This window comes from Ascaphus truei, chromosome 19 (genome assembly GCF_040206685.1).
Source record: "Ascaphus truei isolate aAscTru1 chromosome 19, aAscTru1.hap1, whole genome shotgun sequence".
NCBI lineage: Eukaryota > Metazoa > Chordata > Amphibia > Anura > Ascaphidae > Ascaphus > Ascaphus truei.
Genome location: NC_134501.1, coordinates 24,470,253 through 24,487,794, shown reverse-complemented (window position 1 = coordinate 24,487,794; position 17,542 = coordinate 24,470,253). Strand labels below are relative to the sequence as shown.

The following is a 17,542-nucleotide window of genomic DNA, read 5'->3' as shown; positions in this document are numbered from 1 at the left end:
CCACTCCCTATATCTCCTCCTATTACTTCATATAACCTTTCCCTATAACTCCTCCTATTACCCCATATAACTCCCTATAACTCATCATATTACCCCATATAACCTCTTCCTATAACTCCTCCTATTGCCCCATATAACCTCTCCCTATAACTCCTCCTATTACCCCATATAACTGCTCCTCCTTATAACCACTCCTATTACTCCATATAACCTCTCCCTATAACTCCCCCTATTGCTCCATATAACCCCTCCCTATATCTCCTCATATTGCCCTATTTAACCGCTCCCTATAACTCCTATTGCCCCATATAACCACTTTCTATAACTCCTGTTATTACCCCATATAACCACTCCATTCTATAACTCCCCCTATTTCCCTATACAACCGCTACTTATAACTCCTCCTATTACCCCATATAACCACTCCATATAACTTCTTCTATTACTCCATATAACCCCTCCCTATTAACTCCTCCTATTGCCCCATATAACCGCTGATTATAACTCCTCCTATTACCCCATATAACCACTCCATATAACTTCTCATATTACTCCATATAACTGCTCCCTCTAACTCCTCCTATTGCCCCATATAACCGCTGATTATAACTCCTCCTATTGCCCCATATAACTGCTCCCTATAACTCCTCCTATTACTCCATATACCCACACCATATAATGTTTCCTATTACTCCATATACTAGCTCTATCAAGAGATGTGGAAATTATTCGCAGACATTCACCTTCGCTGCAAACGTGGCCTTTATCCACAGCCTCGAATATTCGCAGCTCAATTTCCAACCAACACATTCACCTCGTTTAAATAAATATACATATATATATATATATAACAAATAATGCCCCCCCTTGACACTTTTGTGAATATTATTGTGTTATGTTTTCTTATTTTTATCCTTTCCCCCCCTTTATTTTTCCCTATTCGTTTGTCCTTCCTGTTCACACTATGTTTGATTGCTCTGTTATCTGTATGTTTACATTTCACTTTTATTCTCATATTTATGAGTAAAATATACTATTTTTAAGTATTTCTGACTTAAGTATTTTTGAGTGCGGGGTTGCTATTTGTTTCAATAGAATATATACACATAAACATCAGATCTCACAAGAAGTGTTCACACCTGGGGTCAAATGCGAGTGTCGAGCGTTAGGGGCCATGTGCGCGGACATTCCCCCGAATTTTTCCGTGCCAAATTTGAGGTCGAATATTCGCTCCACAAGTCGGATTTTTACACCTTCGCCCATCTCCTCACATCACGCGCTGATAGAGACAAACTTTCTGCAAATGTTTTTGCGTCTTCTAACTACGAAATAATTTCACGCGCAACATTAAGTATAGAAACAGCGGTAAAATAGTGCGAACACAGTTTAAAGCAGCACGAATTTAAAAGCAGAATGAGGATAATCGCTTCAAAAGTCATGATGGTAATAAGTGGTGTTTATAACCTTGAAAACGCATTTAGATACGAAAAAGTCATTGTAATGAATTTCAAGGGAATTTGATCTTTATGGGAAATATATTGAATACTAGCATTACAAAAATTTACATACTGTATTAAGGAAAGGTGGGAAATGGGACAACAAGTAAATCTTTATAACATCTTTTAGAATAAACATGTGCCAAAATCTGAAGATAATTTTTTTCTGGCAAAAATAAACTGCTTTACTAATTAAGAAATACAAGTGGGCATGTTTATCGTGAGAACGCAGCTGTAGTGTTACATTGTTACTAAGAGGCTCTAAATGCCATTCCCAGTTAAACAAAATGTGTCTGTCTCTGAGCTGTTCTTCTAATTAACCAGTGTTATTTTGACATACTAATGTTTGTTAACAAGTTGTTTCATGTGCAGTAGGATGTTCCATTCATGCATTACAAGCACGGAATGGGTTAAATAATGTACACGAATGCAGTTATGTGATACAAATAATGAATAGAAGTGGTAGAGTCAGAGCAAAGGCTGCAGATTCTCATCTACTGAACTAAAAATAAGATATGCAATGTATTGTATATAATGTATACCCTGTTCATTTATGTAACTGTATTTGTAACCATGTATTATTTGTCATATTAACTATGTCCAGGGCATACCTGAAAACGAGAGGTAACTCTCAATGTATTACTTCCTGGTAAAATATTTTATAAATAAATAAATAAAATAACATAACAAATCTATCCTATGCTCAAGTCTTGGTGGCTCCTGCCTTTTGGCTGAGACAACGCAGAACTCACATGCAAGTCCGAGTATAATAAAAAAAGAACAGGAGCTAAATAAAATAATAACAAGAAAGAGGGAAATGCCAGACACATTGTTCTTCAAATAAAAAAATAGCTGCAGTTGCAATTCATACATTTCATTTAGATGTCTGCATCACCACTGGTAATAAAATAAAAAGGGAGTGAAAGGGATCACTTATTTAATTCCTGCACAAATCAGAGGAGTATAAAAACTGGAAGTGAATGAAGTGTGATAGATCATAGTTACATATACTGTATATACTATATACCTTTCCTGTGCTCTACTCCAGCTGCACCACTGTAGTGTGAAGGACTTTTACATATCCTCTGGTAGTGACTCTGAGACTCCTGCCTGTGTGACCCACTACTGATCCCTTTAGCAGACACAGCTCAGTCACAGCCTTTCCACTTGGCAGAGCAAGGAAAATGAGAGGTCTCAGAGCCTGCCACAATGGAAACAAAAATTGGCCAACAAACTCTTGGTTCCCATGAGCACAACTTGGGGGCACAGGGCAGGTGCAGTGGGGGGAAGGGGGCTCCCCCTTCCCATCCAGACCCCCCATCACATTCCTCTTTCTCGTGTGTGTGTGTGTGTGTGTGTGTGTGTGTGTGTGTGTGTGTGTGTGTGTGTGTGTGTGTGTGTGTGTGTGTGTGTGTGTGTGTGTGTGTGTGTGTGTGTGTGTGTGTGTGTGTGTGTGTGTGTGTGTGTAGATAGATAGATAGATAGATAGATAGATAGAAAAGTTGGCTAACAGACTCTCAGAGACACTTGGTTCCCATGAGCACAACTTTTGAACACAGGGCAGGTGCAGTGTGGGGGCTCCCTCTTACCTTTCTCTGGTGCTGGTTCTGGGTGACACAGATATGCCTTGCATGTAGAAAGCACATTCCCTGAGCGTGGCTTTGCCTTCTCTCCCCTGGATTCCTGTCATTTTTAACTGTCTAGTTAAGCTCTATGGGAGCTGAGCAGGTCATTATTGGCACATGATAGCAGGGCATCAGTGAGCCATGACGTCACTGCCAGGAGCACCCTCAGGCTCTGAGGGACGGGCCCCCTCCCCTGGGCCAATCAGGAGGCAGAGGTCTACATGGAGGAAGCCAATCAAAAGGCAGCGGGGAGGGGACTGGAGTTAAAGGGACTTTGGAAGGTATGAGTGCGATACTGTCCACCAACAGGTTCAACTCTCAGGGCTTCTGTATGAGGGATCCTGTCTCTCACCCTGGGGTGTGTGTGTGTGTGTGTGTGTGTGTGTGTGTGTGTGTGTGTGTTGTGTGTGTGTGTGTGTGTGTGTGTGTGTGTGTGTGTGTGTGTGTGTGTGTGTGTGTGTGTGTGTGTGTGTGTGTGTGTGTGTGTGTGTGTGTGTGTGTGTGTGTGTGTGTGTGTGTGTGTGTGTGTGTGTCAGTATAAATGCGTTTTATATATGTATTTATTTTTAATTATTAGGTTGTGCTTTTTTTTCTTAGTTTGGACTTCAAATCTTTACATACTGTATTGTTTGATGCTCAGATTTATTTTATTTTTTTGTGGAAAAGGGGAAAATCCCCTGTAATATTTACTTGTAACCCAATTACAAGATATAGGGCTTTCTGTTATTGAAGCTGTGATGAAAAATGAAAAGTAATATAAACAAATACACTGATTAGAACACAGCAACAGCCTTCTAGTTTCAGACAGATCTGGGGTTTTCTGGGCTGTATCGAGAGTTACCTACATTCTTATCCTTATAGGGTGAGCTTGTTGTTTTCTGAAACCCCATAAATTATTGCCAGTCATAAAGGAGAAAATGATCTAAATACCCACAATTAATTAGTAAAAACTTGATAATTGAATCAATAAATTGAGTAATAAACGAATCCCCAGCTGAACTGTCAACTTTCAAACTAAAACTCTTTCCCCCAAGGGAATATCTCTCCAAAGTGATGCTAAAAATCCTGTAAATATACAGACATCAGCTGCAGATCCCAGCACACAGACATACTTACAGTCTCTGACATTGTAATCCATTAATATAGTAATACGTTCATATAAAATGCAATGCCATTTCTTAACAGGAGACAGAATTACTGTTCAAAATAGTTATTAACATTAAACAAGAATGATCAGATACATTTAACCCCATCCACATTCATACTGAGAGAATCCTGAGCTGCAAAATCCAAGGGTCACTCTGGGCTTCTCTATATTGTTCAACTTGGATCCATTCAAAGTAATTACAGTGAGAAAAATATTTATCGGTATAATACTAAAAAGGAACGCAAGAGCAATTCAAATGGTCGCATATTGATTTTGCAATTAAAAGTTAATTAATTTAGAATTAATCAATACATATGTTGTTATATCAAAGGTAATAGAATTTGGCATTTTGTAAATGGTTCAATAGCAATGCAATTTATTCCGTTCTGCATAGAGTTAAACTAACTGGTTTTGTAATGAACAAACACACACACATATATATATATATATATATATATATATATATATATATATATATATATATATATATATATATATATATAACAGTAGTTGGCACAAACACATACTCCAGTAAGTCCTGATGCTTATCCCATATAAAATAATAATAACTGTAGTTACCAGATGGAGGTCCAGTAAAGGAGAGACAGCACACAGATGGTTAAATTCCAAAAAGGTATATCTGGTAACTAGATAGATAGATAGATAGATAGATAGATAGATAGATAGATAGATAGATAGATAGATAGATAGATAGATAGATAGATAGATAAGTAAGTATATAAATACTGGATATATTTCCCAACAGCAATATATATATATATATATATATATATATATATATATATATATATATATTGCTGTTGGGAAATATATCCAGTGGAATCATAAGAGATTACATCCTCTGATCTGTGGGGATTTTCTATACTTCATATGGTTTTAATCTGCTTTCTCTCCAACCCTTTTATGAGTTTTACAGAGAAGTGAAAAATACCTGATTTATTCTCCAAGATCCACAGCTAAATCTCACTGTAAAACCCAGCTCCCCCCCTCCCTCTAATCATATCCCTGGGAGCAGGGGGAGCACGGGTGGATTTTCACACAGCTCCAAAATCACAGCCCGTGGATTATGTACAGATCCACCAAAGCAAAATATAAATGTACAGTGGTTTGGAAATAAAGTACATTATTCTAAGCTGTTTGTCGTGTACTGTGTTTAGTCTCTTCAGCCTTCAGGGGTGTGTGTGTGTGTGTGTGTGTGTGTGTGTGTGTGTGTGTGTGTGTGTGTGTGTGTGTGTGTGTGTGTGTGTGTGTGTGTGTGTGTGTGTGTGTGTGTGTGTGTGTGTGTGTGTGTGTGTGTGTGTGTGTGTGTGTGTGTGTGATGAGTGTAAAAAATAAGATGAAATCCATATATGTGTATATAGTAGAAATCATCATTCATGATGTTTTCTTACTTTTCCTGCAGCTGCAGTACCACAGCCAAGCAACACTGTGTCTTATTGTGTCACTTAGACCTATAATAAAGACTAGTGGCAAGTATATATGCACCCTCTGTATACTGTATACATGCAGTGGAGAGGGAGCTGTAAGGCAAGGAGTAATTGTGGGGTCCCCCCTATAATATTTAATGTTCCCAGTGATTTGGCTCCATGTCCTTGCAGAGGGTGAGTAGGAGGCAGAGAAGGGTGACAGTGTATGAGGAGTGCTAGGGCTGCATTAAGTTGGAGCTCCTCTTATATAGGGCTTGCATTGTGTGTGATTGCCATCAAGGGGCAGGATTTGCCTGGGAAGAGAGAGGAGTTAAAGAAAGGAGGAAAGCTTTCTGATAATTGGGCAGCCCCTACCAACCTCCTTCCATTCCTCCCCACTGACAACTCCCTGAAGGAGGAGCATGAGGCGTCAGAATCCTCAATTTCCAACTTAGCATCTTGGCAGGACCTTTTTTTTCTTCTTCTTCTTCCCAAGCTAAAGTCTACACCAAACCCACCCACCCACCCACCCTTTCCCCTCCCTCCCAGTCCACAAGCAAAGCAACAGAAAAAAATCTTGCAAGGGAGAAAGGAATCAAGAACAGAGAGAGAGAAAGAGAGAGAGAGATCAGACAGCAAGAATTAAGACTGCTCTCCAGCTCAGAGACCACAACTGCAACTCGTGTTGTTCCTTCTTTGACCTTCTGCAGACAACCCCCCCCCCCCCCCCCAAGAGGAGTGGGTACCCCCTTTTTTCTTGCAGTGTGTGTGTCTCCAAAGATAAGAGTATATGCATGTGTCTGGCCATGTCCTATCCTCAGAGTTACTTGTACCAACCATCTGCTTCTTTGGCTCTCTACTCCTGCCCTGCTTACAGCACCAGTGTCATCTCTGGACCAAGGACTGATGAGCTTGGGAGGTCTTCTTCTGGATCTGCCTTTTCACCTTATGCCGGATCTACTGCTTTCTCAGCCCCTTCTGCAGGGTTCAACTCTCACCTCCAGTATAGCGCGGATCCAGCAGCTGCTTTCACTTCCTATGTGGTAAGCAGTGTAATTATCACTCCCCAACCCTAATAACACTATGCTGTGCTAGTAGTATATGGGTTATCTTCAGAGGACTGACACTAGGGGAGGTGATCAGGTGGCTCAAGGGACAAGCTCTGACAGTCCTGCTTTAGGAACTCCCCAAAACAAACAACATCCAGATTGCTATGTATTCCACTTATAAGGGAAGGAACATGAGGGAACTTTTCTATCTGGATTTAAAAACCTGCACACAACAGAAGGGAAGATTTGCAAACACAAATATGGTAGGTTAAGACAGCACCCCCCCCCCCCCCCAAAAAAAAAAAAACTGTACCCCAAATGTATAGGGGCTGAAAATGCAAGATCTCAGAAGACATTATTAGGTTCTCCCAAACAGGGAATTCACCTATATATGTATGGGGAATAAATCCTAATAGACATGTCCCCGCAGAATGGATTTGACCCAAACCTACAGCCAAAGAAAATTTACAGCACTGAGGCTGAGTCGACCCCTTATAATCTGGAGACGTTTGGTTCAATTCTTAGATATTACTTTAAAAAGTTCAAAGAGACAAAAGAACCCCAAATGAGGAATCTTCTCCCTTCATTGTGTTGTTCTTTAATTGGCTAGTTAAAGGATGTTCAGTTATTTAGGGCACTGTACATTATGCTGTATTGGTCAGTGAGTATCTGGGCATTAGGAGAGTAACGCGTTACTGCTTTTTCCCCAGCACTGAAGGAGTTAAAGCGTTATATGAAAATAGAAGAAGTATGTTTTCAATTAAAGGGAGATTCCTCCATCGGGCAAAAAAAAAAAACCCTAAAAAAATCCCAAATCGAAATGTGATCTTTAAAGCCACTGAGCTCTGAGCTTTTGAATCTGTTTTGCTTCAGATCTGCAATTCAGACTGACAGAAAATACAAGAGATTATAACCTTATATACCAATGAAATCCCAGCAGGAAAGTAGCATGAAATATATCCTTTTTTTATAGCAATCAAAATAAGCTGCATTATGTTTTTTATGTTAACTGTGCAGGATAGCGTCACTTAATTTATATAATGCTAATTCATATCATATATAATGCATATAACACACATATATATATATATATATATATATATATATATATATATATATATATATATTTGTATATATATATATATATATATATATATATATATATATATATATATATATATATATATATATTTGTATTTCTTGTTTGTGGAGTGGAAAATATAAATGTTTTCTATGAGATTTATTAGTTCTGAGCTGATTTAATTAGCAGTATAAAAACTAGAAGTGACTGCCGATTTAATTAGATCTTTGTGAACTTTTTAATTTATAGTTTTGTTGGTTCACTTGTCTTTAACTACATTCCTAGGTGTGGTTGTTCTGTGAAATTAAAGGGCAGAAGCACAATCCTCCCATTGACTTGGCCCAATGCTCCCAGACAAACGGAGACTTTACTGAGAAGAAATGCATATTATCATTTGGTGTCCCCCAAACAAATACATTTCATTTTAGACACAATCAATTTACCAAAATAGTTGTGTAAAAATGAATATCCATCAATTAGTGTGTATGAAACGTTTAGGCCAGATATATCCATAGCTAAATCAGAATTAGACATAAGCAAAAAAAATAAATGTGTGTGTGTGTGTGTGTGTGTGTGTGTGTGTGTGTGTGTGTGTGTGTGTGTGTGTGTGTGTATATAGATAGAGAGAGAGAGAGAGAGAGAGAGAGAGAGCTAATGTCAATATACACGTATAACCATTTCTTTATATGTAAATATATTAACCTATATAAAGATATTTACAATACTCAATTGTGCAGTTGTCTGCAGATATATATATATATATCATTAAATGAACAATTATCAAATATATATATATATATATATATATATATATATATATATATATATATATATATATATATATATATTCATAAAACAAAGGGATGGGCACAACAAAAAAAATTGCAAATATTTGGTGCATCTTTAATATTTTTTTACAGTAACTTTTAGGTATTCTGATAGCAGCACCCTCTCCTCATTTACCAGTTAAGTGTGTGCCCCAATCCCTTCACGCTGTTAATATATATATATACATATACATAATACGTTTAACCAAAGGCGAGGGAAGATATTTATACCGTATACAATACAACATAAATAATGGATGTCCCTTAAAGTGTGTGCAGTGATTGGATTGGAAAGGTGCAGTAAATGTTATTAGGATGAGTTTGTCATTGAGGTTATTACGTTCATCATACTGTATGTGAGACTTACAGTATACCTCTCCTGTGTCCCATGCAGGGCTCACCATATGACCACAGCTCTGGCATGGCAGGTTCCTTGGGGTACCATCCATACGCTTCCCCTTTGGGTTCTTACCCTTATGGTGACCCAGCCTACAGGAAAAATGCCACGAGAGATGCCACCGCCACTCTGAAGGCCTGGCTCAACGAGCACAGGAAGAACCCCTACCCCACCAAGGGCGAGAAGATCATGCTGGCCATCATCACCAAAATGACCCTCACCCAAGTGTCCACCTGGTTTGCCAACGCCCGGAGGAGGCTGAAGAAAGAGAATAAGATGACCTGGACCCCGAGGAACAGGAGTGAGGATGAAGAGGAAGAGGAGAATATCGACCTGGAGAAAAACGACGACGAGGAACCCCAGAAACTGGAAGACAAGGGGGACCCGGAGGGGGATGCAGGTTGGTTGTGTTGGGGGTGGGAGGGAGAGGGCGGGGGGGGGGGGGCTTATATGGGATCTGAGATCAGTTAGATCTAGAGATATGAGGACAAGCACAATTATTTAACCCCTTAAGAGCCAATATCTGTCACTCAAGGGGTTAAAAAACCCAAACGCACTATATACATCTGATGTTGCACTATTGCGCTATACACGGGTCTAAAAAGGTGCCATGGTATTTTCTGGTATGTGACAGTAATGTGGGACCTTTAAATCGATCGTAAGTCTGATCTGGAGTCCTGTCTCAGTGGGTTGGTGCGTTGCAGATGCCAACCTGCACTTATATGGTTAATTCTTTGTGGGGGAGCAATTTGAAATGCCCACTAAACTTCTGGGTCTTCGGTTCTTATTTGCAGCGGATCAGAAACGGAGTCCCAGCGTTGCTGAGTCTGACCGGTTGGAAGGTGAGACCATGCAGGAAAAGGACTTGGACCCTATCAGGAGTGACTCCGAATTGAATGAGCTGGACGACAGAAGTGACCTTCTCTCTAAAGGCGTCGCTCCCGTTTCTCCACCCTTGTGCCAAGCAGCGCAGACCCAGCAGGAACCAGAAGAGCAAACTCCACACCATCATCATCTTCATCACCACCACCACCACCAGCAGCAGCAGCCAGTCCAACAACTCCATCACCACCAACACCACCAACCTCACCCCATCGATCTGGTCCACAGGAGCACCCCAATCCAGCATGGCACTGCCACCAGCAATGCCACCTCGGTCATCCACTCCCCTCCAGCCTCCACCTCTAAGCCCAAACTGTGGTCCCTGGCAGAGATAGCCACATCTTCGGACAAGGGCAAAGAGAACAACGAGGTTCCTCCAGGACCAGGGTCAGCTCAGGCGCAAAACATGGTTGGCAACACCTCTCCCCCATCCAGATCTCCATCTACCCAGTGTCATTTCCCCAACAGCTCTATCTTGTCCCGTCCCATTTACTACACCACCCCTTTTTACCCGGGTTACACGAACTATGGCACTTTTGGGCACCTACACAGCCACCATGGAAGCAACACAACCCCAGCATCCAACAACACCCCACATTTCAATGGATTACACCAGACTGCCCTAAACAGAGCAGAAGCATTGGCTAAAGGAAGTAAAGCGAGAAGCCAGGTAGACCTTAACAAAGACTCTCCCTATGAAATGAAGAAAGGTATGTCCAACATTTAATTTTGGCCTCCTTCTACCAGCATTGGACAATTTTTTTTCTCTCTCTTTAATTTATTGCAATTAAAATGCCTGGGCGGTTTATTCATTCACCATCAAGAAAAGCAAATTAAAAACAAAAAAAAAAGTAAATGCAAAAGTTTTTTTTGTTGTTGTAATTATAGTGTCTGTCCTGACCCAAGAGAAATGTACACTGCTCAAATACAGATGTCTTACCCAACTGCAAGGAAAAGCAAGATTTGTATGGATAGGTTTCTGTATATTTAATGTAGCAATTTTGTATTTAAATGGATCATCAATATCTTTGAAGTAAATTATGAAATCAGGACACTTGTACACTGATTCGGGCTGTTATTTAGTAATATGAATTACTGGCCATTTCATTGGTTTTTTTTTTGTTCTCGAGCTGTTTCATAGTCAAAAATACAAGTTTAATTTAATTTTTTATACGTCTCTTGATTTTGTTTCTGTGAGCTTTAATGAAAAGGAAACAGACTATCCTTAGACCCCAAAACTGAGGTCGCCTTTGTATATTGTAAATATTTAATTAAAAAGAGATTTTAACAGAAGAAAAAAAAAACAGTATTACTTTTTGTTTTATTCTCAGCAGGACAAGTAGTTTTCTCTTGAAGACAGAATTACAAAGCCACAGTTGTTCAAACTGGCTACTGTCGTTATTTTCTGCAAACAGAAAAATCAGCATTTTGTTGGTATAGCAAATTAAAAACAAACAAGTCATTAAAGGCATTGATGTGGTATCATTACCAAACACATGAGAGAATCGTAATCCAACTGTAGTTGAGATCTAGTTGGAAAATATGTAGGATACTTTTAAAAAAAAATAAAGATTTTATATATATATATATATATATACACACATAATCACACACATAATCACACACACACACACACACACACACACACACACACACACACACACACACACACACACACACACACACACACACACACACACACACACACACACACACACATATTTAGTAGTAACATACACACATAGCTAGTAATTAAAGTATAAGTGTACAGTATATATATATTTAGATATATATAGTTAGTAATTTAAACTATTTTGAAATGTATTACATGAAGGGGAGCCCTTCATCTCTTGCATGCAGTACACCATATGCTGAAGATTTGCTGGGCCTCACTGGCTCTGAAGGGGTTAACCTAATTAATTTAATCCAGTGTTCTGCTATATGCAAAGCAATCACACGGTGACCTTTGCTAATGAATTCGATTTTATGCCATATATGCCATCTCTGAGTCTACAGTATGATGCTGGCTCCAGGAAAAACCTAATGCACTTGGAATACTGAACCCTACAAGTATTTAGCTCCTCTCAGATGCTCAGGTTTCTGTCTGGATTTTTTTTTTAGGGAGGAGGGGGTGGTGGAATATAAGTGGTGTGTATGTGAAGCACAGTTCTTGCAGTGGGAAGTGTGTAAATCCATGATCACCAAGGGTAGTTCCAGGCAGGTTGTTGTTGCACACTTTCACAGGTAGGTGTCACACTTGCTCCCCATTTCTGAGCCTGAACATTTATTTTTTTTGAATTGGTGGGAAACTGAGAACCTTATCTGCAAGACATGAATTAAAACCCCTTCCCAAAATGCAAATCAAGACACAGGCAGGGGACAACAAAAACAAAGAATAAATTAAAATAAACAGGAATTAAACAAATCAGTAATGAGATTCCCCCAGCTTCATTCCCCAAACCTGTAACCCAGCACTGTTTTTATCTGTTCTAGTCTCAGCTGATTTGTTTTCCTTATTAAATAATTACCCTTTGTTAAAATACATTTGCTGGCTAAGGGAGTATACAAATATAACTGTGTATGCATCTTAAACATATATTGTGTGTATATTTGAACATATGTAATATTAAAATATATTTAATGGATAGATGATAGATTGAGAGAGAGAGATAGTTATAGTCATTTAAAATCCCACAAAATTGTAGCTCCTTTATACGGACTATTTAATTTGTATTTACACATGCTTGGCCTTAAAATGCAAAATACTTATGTACAGATCCTTAATTGACGTGTTATAGTTAAAGCTTAAACCTGACACTTTTTGACCATTAAACAACAAACTTTTTTCTTTTCTTAATCAGTACCCGAGAAATTATGTTAACTACAGCAACGTTTTAAGAGTAAAACCTTGTGCAGCATTTTATGAAAATTAGTACATTTCTGTGGAAGGCGACACTGGGGTTTTGTCAGTGTGGGCTCAATGCTTAAACTGGTCAAAATTAACTATTAATGAAATGCACTCCGACACTTGGACCTGAGAAGTTATTTAGTCACTTGTGAAAATAACACAGCTTTTTTTTTTGCCTGGAAAGGAATCCAACCATCCGGATGTTTTAGCAAGATGATAACAAAATGACTTTAGTACGTGTTGGTAAACAGTGTCTGAATTTCTAAGCTTATATAGTAACTAAACTAATTGTTTATAAATTCACATTTGCTCAAGGAAGAAATACTTGTTGCATAACGTATTCTACCATTACAGAGCTGACACATGCACATTTATTACAAGTATTCTTTGTATAAAATATCACACATTTTTTTTGCCTCTTAGCTGCAAATCCCAGAAGTTTAATTAATATTATTTTTGGGGGCACAAACCAAAAATTATTTTTTGTGTGTGCAAATAATCGTGTTGTAGTATTATTAACACAGTATGTATGAATAATTCTTACATAACTCCCATGTGCATTTCATCCCAGACTTTTTAGTATGATCAACCAATAAATCTGATATATTCAACTCTGTAGCGACAAATATGCGCACAATAATGGGATTATAATCTGATCCTTTTTTTTTCATCTGCAAATAATACTATTAATAATAATTCAACTGGATATTTTCGGCCGCGAATTAATCTAGTTTGAAGACCGAAAAGCCCTGAATATTTGTAGGGATGGTATATTATTTTAATAGGATTATTGCTTGTTTTATTGAAGGAGGAAATGATTTTACATTAAAACCTATCCCATGCATTTGTACAATATATAATCCCGGGCGTGTATATTTGATGTGAATAGGCACAGCTGACAAATTATTATAAAAACCCGATTTGATTGTTTTCTGTATGGGTTCTCTAGTTCGGGTTGCTTTTCTAGAAGGCTTTAACCCCATCAATATCTTGATTTGTAGAGACTTATTTTGACAGTGAGTAGGTAAAAAAAACACAGACATATATAATTGGATCAACCACTCAGTTATATCAAATACTAGCTGAGCTCAAATATAGGGGACGACGACTTTTTTTAATTGTATGTATAATTTAAATTATGGAGAAGAAAATTAGATCCCTGACACGACTACTTTCAAATAAATGTTTCACCTAAACTTTTCTGCGTAAGGTAGAAAGTATTTATAAGAGAGTATAACATTATGCGGTAAAAAAACAAAAAAAAACTATATTTAACCATTTAATAAAGATGAATATATATATATATATATATATATATATATATATATATATATATATATATATATATATAACACATTTAAAAAAAAAGGAGGTGATCAAGGGAAGAAGTTATTAAAATATTAAGGTGGCATTTGTCGAATGTTCCAGTCTGGTGAAACAGCATGAAGAATATAAGTGGCACTAGAGAAATAAATTCAATACAATGATACATTTCCAGATTGAAAGTACAAGGGGGTGTTTTCTTTTTTCCTAAATCTTTTTTGCTGCTTCTGATTGAAAACCAACTGTAAATAAATGAAGCCAGATTTGGGACATGAATGTATCTAATGGGAGCTGGAATTCAGGAGAAAGTTGTGAAACAACGTTACTGTTAATCCTAGAGGAGGTTTTTGTAATGAATCCAAGCGTGGGAGACAAGGTGAAAAGTCAAGTAGGGGTAAAACATTTATCCTTTGGAGTTGCAATAAACCATTAATGTTCAGGAGATTAAACCATCAGGACTTTAGCATTTTTTTCTTCTTCTATATTCTTTGGGGACGCTGATGATATTTGATTTCTGCTGCTGAGAACACTTTGTAGACTGTGAAACATGTATTCTGCACTGTGGTTGCTTCCTTGCAAATATATTTTAATGATACATTTAAAATGACGTGTGAGGAAACTGCATCAGTGAGGTATTTATAATATTGCACTTTCCTTCAGTGTATTTTTATTTATTGGTTAACAATTATTATTAAGTTGAAAGATGAATCAGCACTGAATTGGTTACTTTCAAATAATAGCACAGGATTTAATTGGAATTAAAATGTTCTAATCTGGGTTATTTTATTACTGCAGCTAAAAAAGCTTCTATAATTATTTTTAATCCGAAATTAGCCTGTAGGTTACTGTTTTATTATGCTTTTAATAACTAGAGACGAGTTAGACAGTTGAATTTGTAATATTAGAAGAATATATATATTTACACAGTATATATATATATATATATATATATATATATATATATATATATATATATATATATATATATATATATATATATATATATATATATATATATATATCTTTTTGCAGTGTATACAAATTCTGCAACAAGGATGCAACTCCAAAAATGTAAACGTTGGCTCAAAATGATACGTTTCTTAAAAGTGTTTCATTTAACTTTAAATATACCAACCACCGTATCATTACATATTTTTTTTTAGAAGAAAAACGAAGAAAAGTACAAACAAGAGAAAATAAATACCAGCAACATTACATGAATATATTAATATATATGTATATAGTCGGATGGAAATGAAAGCTACTAAAAATTAGTTGTGTGGGTTTAAGCAAACATTTGAAACGAAGCCAATCTGGGATAATATAAACTGGTTAGTTAGAAGTCTGAGTTTCAGGTGGACAGAGTCTTTAGGCAATATTCGCTTTTCTGCAATTCCACATACATGATCTATGGAGGGGGGGGGGGGGGGTCTCTTTAATTAAATGATCTACAAGCTTTGTCTATGTGGAATTGTTGGCCCAGATGAAAATCTTTCAGGAAGAATATCCCTCCCCCCCCCCCCCCCCCCCTGGAATAAAGGCTCCACTTTACGTGTGCACCTATAGAACTCACTCCATTGACCTCTGCCCTTGACATTTCGGTCAACAGAAGACTGTTGAAAGATCTTCTCCGGACAACTTGTATAGAGAGAAGTTCCAAGTAACAGCAGTATTATTTAATGAGGGAGAATAAAGGGTATGAAAGGGTCCCCTTGGGTGTGGGTGCCACCATTGTAATCATCACCATTGTGTTGAGTTCCCAATTCTAAAATCTCCTTCCTCTCTGTTCCTCAAAGAAGATATCTCTAAATCAAGAAGATATCTTGGATACACGATGAATCTATCTGTCATTGTTCTGGAGTTATTAAAATCAAATGGAATTGATCATCTTAATGGTTATGTCGATGGAAATGGATAGGAACTTGGGATATATATATATATATATATATATATATATATATATATATATATATATATTTGACATTTTTGAACAGTTGAAGGTTTTTTTTAGAACTATAACCAGATTGTGACAAACTATATATCTATTGTGAGTGGTTGAAGGGTTTGTTAAGCTTATTTATTTGAATGCTACAGGCTGGACACACTGTTATTCATAATAATTAGATGAATTCCCATCTGAAAAGCCTCGAAGCTTCATGCTGTTTCAATGTTGCCAGACTCATATTAATGAAAGCAGCCTTCTTTATAAGAACGTATAATAAGGGCCCCTTCTTCCCTGTCCCCACTTTGGTTACACTCAGCTTTGCAGAATCCATCTATAGTTCTAATTCTTGTGACACAGTATTGAAAACCTCATCACGAAAGACTTGGAATAACTACAGAATGGGGATTGACTTTGATTAAATAATCCTAGCCGAAACCTGTATACATTTCTAACAAGAGCAGAAAGTGTCACTTTGAAGCTGACATTCAAAACAACTTCTTCTGCCAAACAAGAAACAAGTTACCTTAATATTGTTAATATCCATCATGTATGTCATTATTTATATTGTTTTGGTGCTGACATCAAAACATCAATTATTGTTAATACAAATAATAATCACATACAAATATATTTTATTTAGTGCAGACCTCTTTGCTGTCTCTACAAATATACTGTGTATATTTAGTCCTGCTATAAAATAGTAATATCTGCATCCAATTCCTAAATGAAATTAATTTAAACGGTATCAGCATTTCATCTTTACTTTGATCATTTCCAAAGAACCAGAGCAAGAAAGCTTGTTACAACGCATGTATTTGTAATGTAGCTGTTTCTCTGCCCCCAACACGTTACTTTTTACAGTTTTAATTGCTTTTTGTTACAATTAAACAATGTCTCTTTTTCCCTTCCAGGTGCAATCCCATGTAGCAGGTAAAACATGTTTTTTTTTTGTTTGGTTTTAACAATTTAGTGTAATTAGTTTCTTTTAATAAAATAAATTCCCCTTTAAGTAAGGGTTGTATTTTATCTGCATCCTGTTACAAAAAAAGAATACACTTTTTTTATTTTTTTTTATTTTTAGGTCTGCTTAATTCAAGCGTGTCAGCTACCTCTGTTACCCTGTCAGGCTAATGATGGCTTCATAATTACTAAACAATGACAACAAATTGTCTCTGGTTTAAAGGATTGACAAACAGTCTTATCACCAAAAGACATTGGATAAAGATGGTAAAAACCATCTAAAGCTTTTGTTAACCGTACAGAAGTACAACAATAAATAATTGAAATGACATATGTGTCAGTTCCATTTAAGTTATTAAACAGGTCACTGTTATTAGTTTGCCTTCATCCTAGGAGCAACTGCCTTAAAAAAAAAAACAAAAAAAACAATACTTTACATGGGAGTGTGGTAGTAGATAATTAGAGACCAGACTAG

General features: G+C 37.1%; 2 protein-coding genes and 1 long non-coding RNA gene across 5 annotated transcripts in view; 2 read left to right on the top strand and 1 right to left on the bottom strand.

Annotated features, from left to right (window-relative positions):
• The window catches only part of LOC142470069 (uncharacterized), a 55,821-nt gene extending 52,178 nt beyond the window's left edge, over positions 1-3,643 (bottom strand). The window contains exon 1 of one of the 2 annotated variants that reach the window (XM_075576983.1): positions 3,086-3,643. The gene's annotated coding sequence lies outside the window, so the exon portion shown is untranslated. Of the gene's footprint in view, positions 1-2,523; positions 2,663-3,085 lie in introns of those variants that run through there. The other variant, XM_075576984.1, reaches the window with a different exon arrangement.
• Positions 3,644-6,227: 2,584 nt separating this feature from the next.
• Positions 6,228-11,249, top strand: LOC142470068 (iroquois-class homeodomain protein irx-5-like). 2 transcript variants are annotated; one of them, XM_075576981.1, is made up of 3 exons: positions 6,228-6,738; positions 9,047-9,449; positions 9,844-11,248. In XM_075576981.1, the coding sequence occupies exons 1-3, from the start codon at positions 6,490-6,492 to the stop codon at positions 10,656-10,658; spliced, it is 1,467 nt and encodes a 488-aa protein (XP_075433096.1). In that variant the 5' UTR covers positions 6,228-6,489; the 3' UTR covers positions 10,659-11,248. The 2 variants fall into 2 exon arrangements, with proteins under 2 accessions (XP_075433096.1, XP_075433097.1); XM_075576982.1 differs by lacking the exon at positions 6,228-6,738 and adding an exon at positions 6,786-7,007 and having other exon boundaries at positions 9,844-11,249.
• Positions 11,250-14,476: 3,227 nt separating this feature from the next.
• Positions 14,477-17,282, top strand: LOC142470238 (uncharacterized). The gene is made up of 3 exons (XR_012789250.1): positions 14,477-14,794; positions 17,019-17,037; positions 17,189-17,282. It is a non-coding gene; the product is annotated as an uncharacterized LOC142470238 (long non-coding RNA).
• Positions 17,283-17,542: the final 260 nt, after the last annotated feature.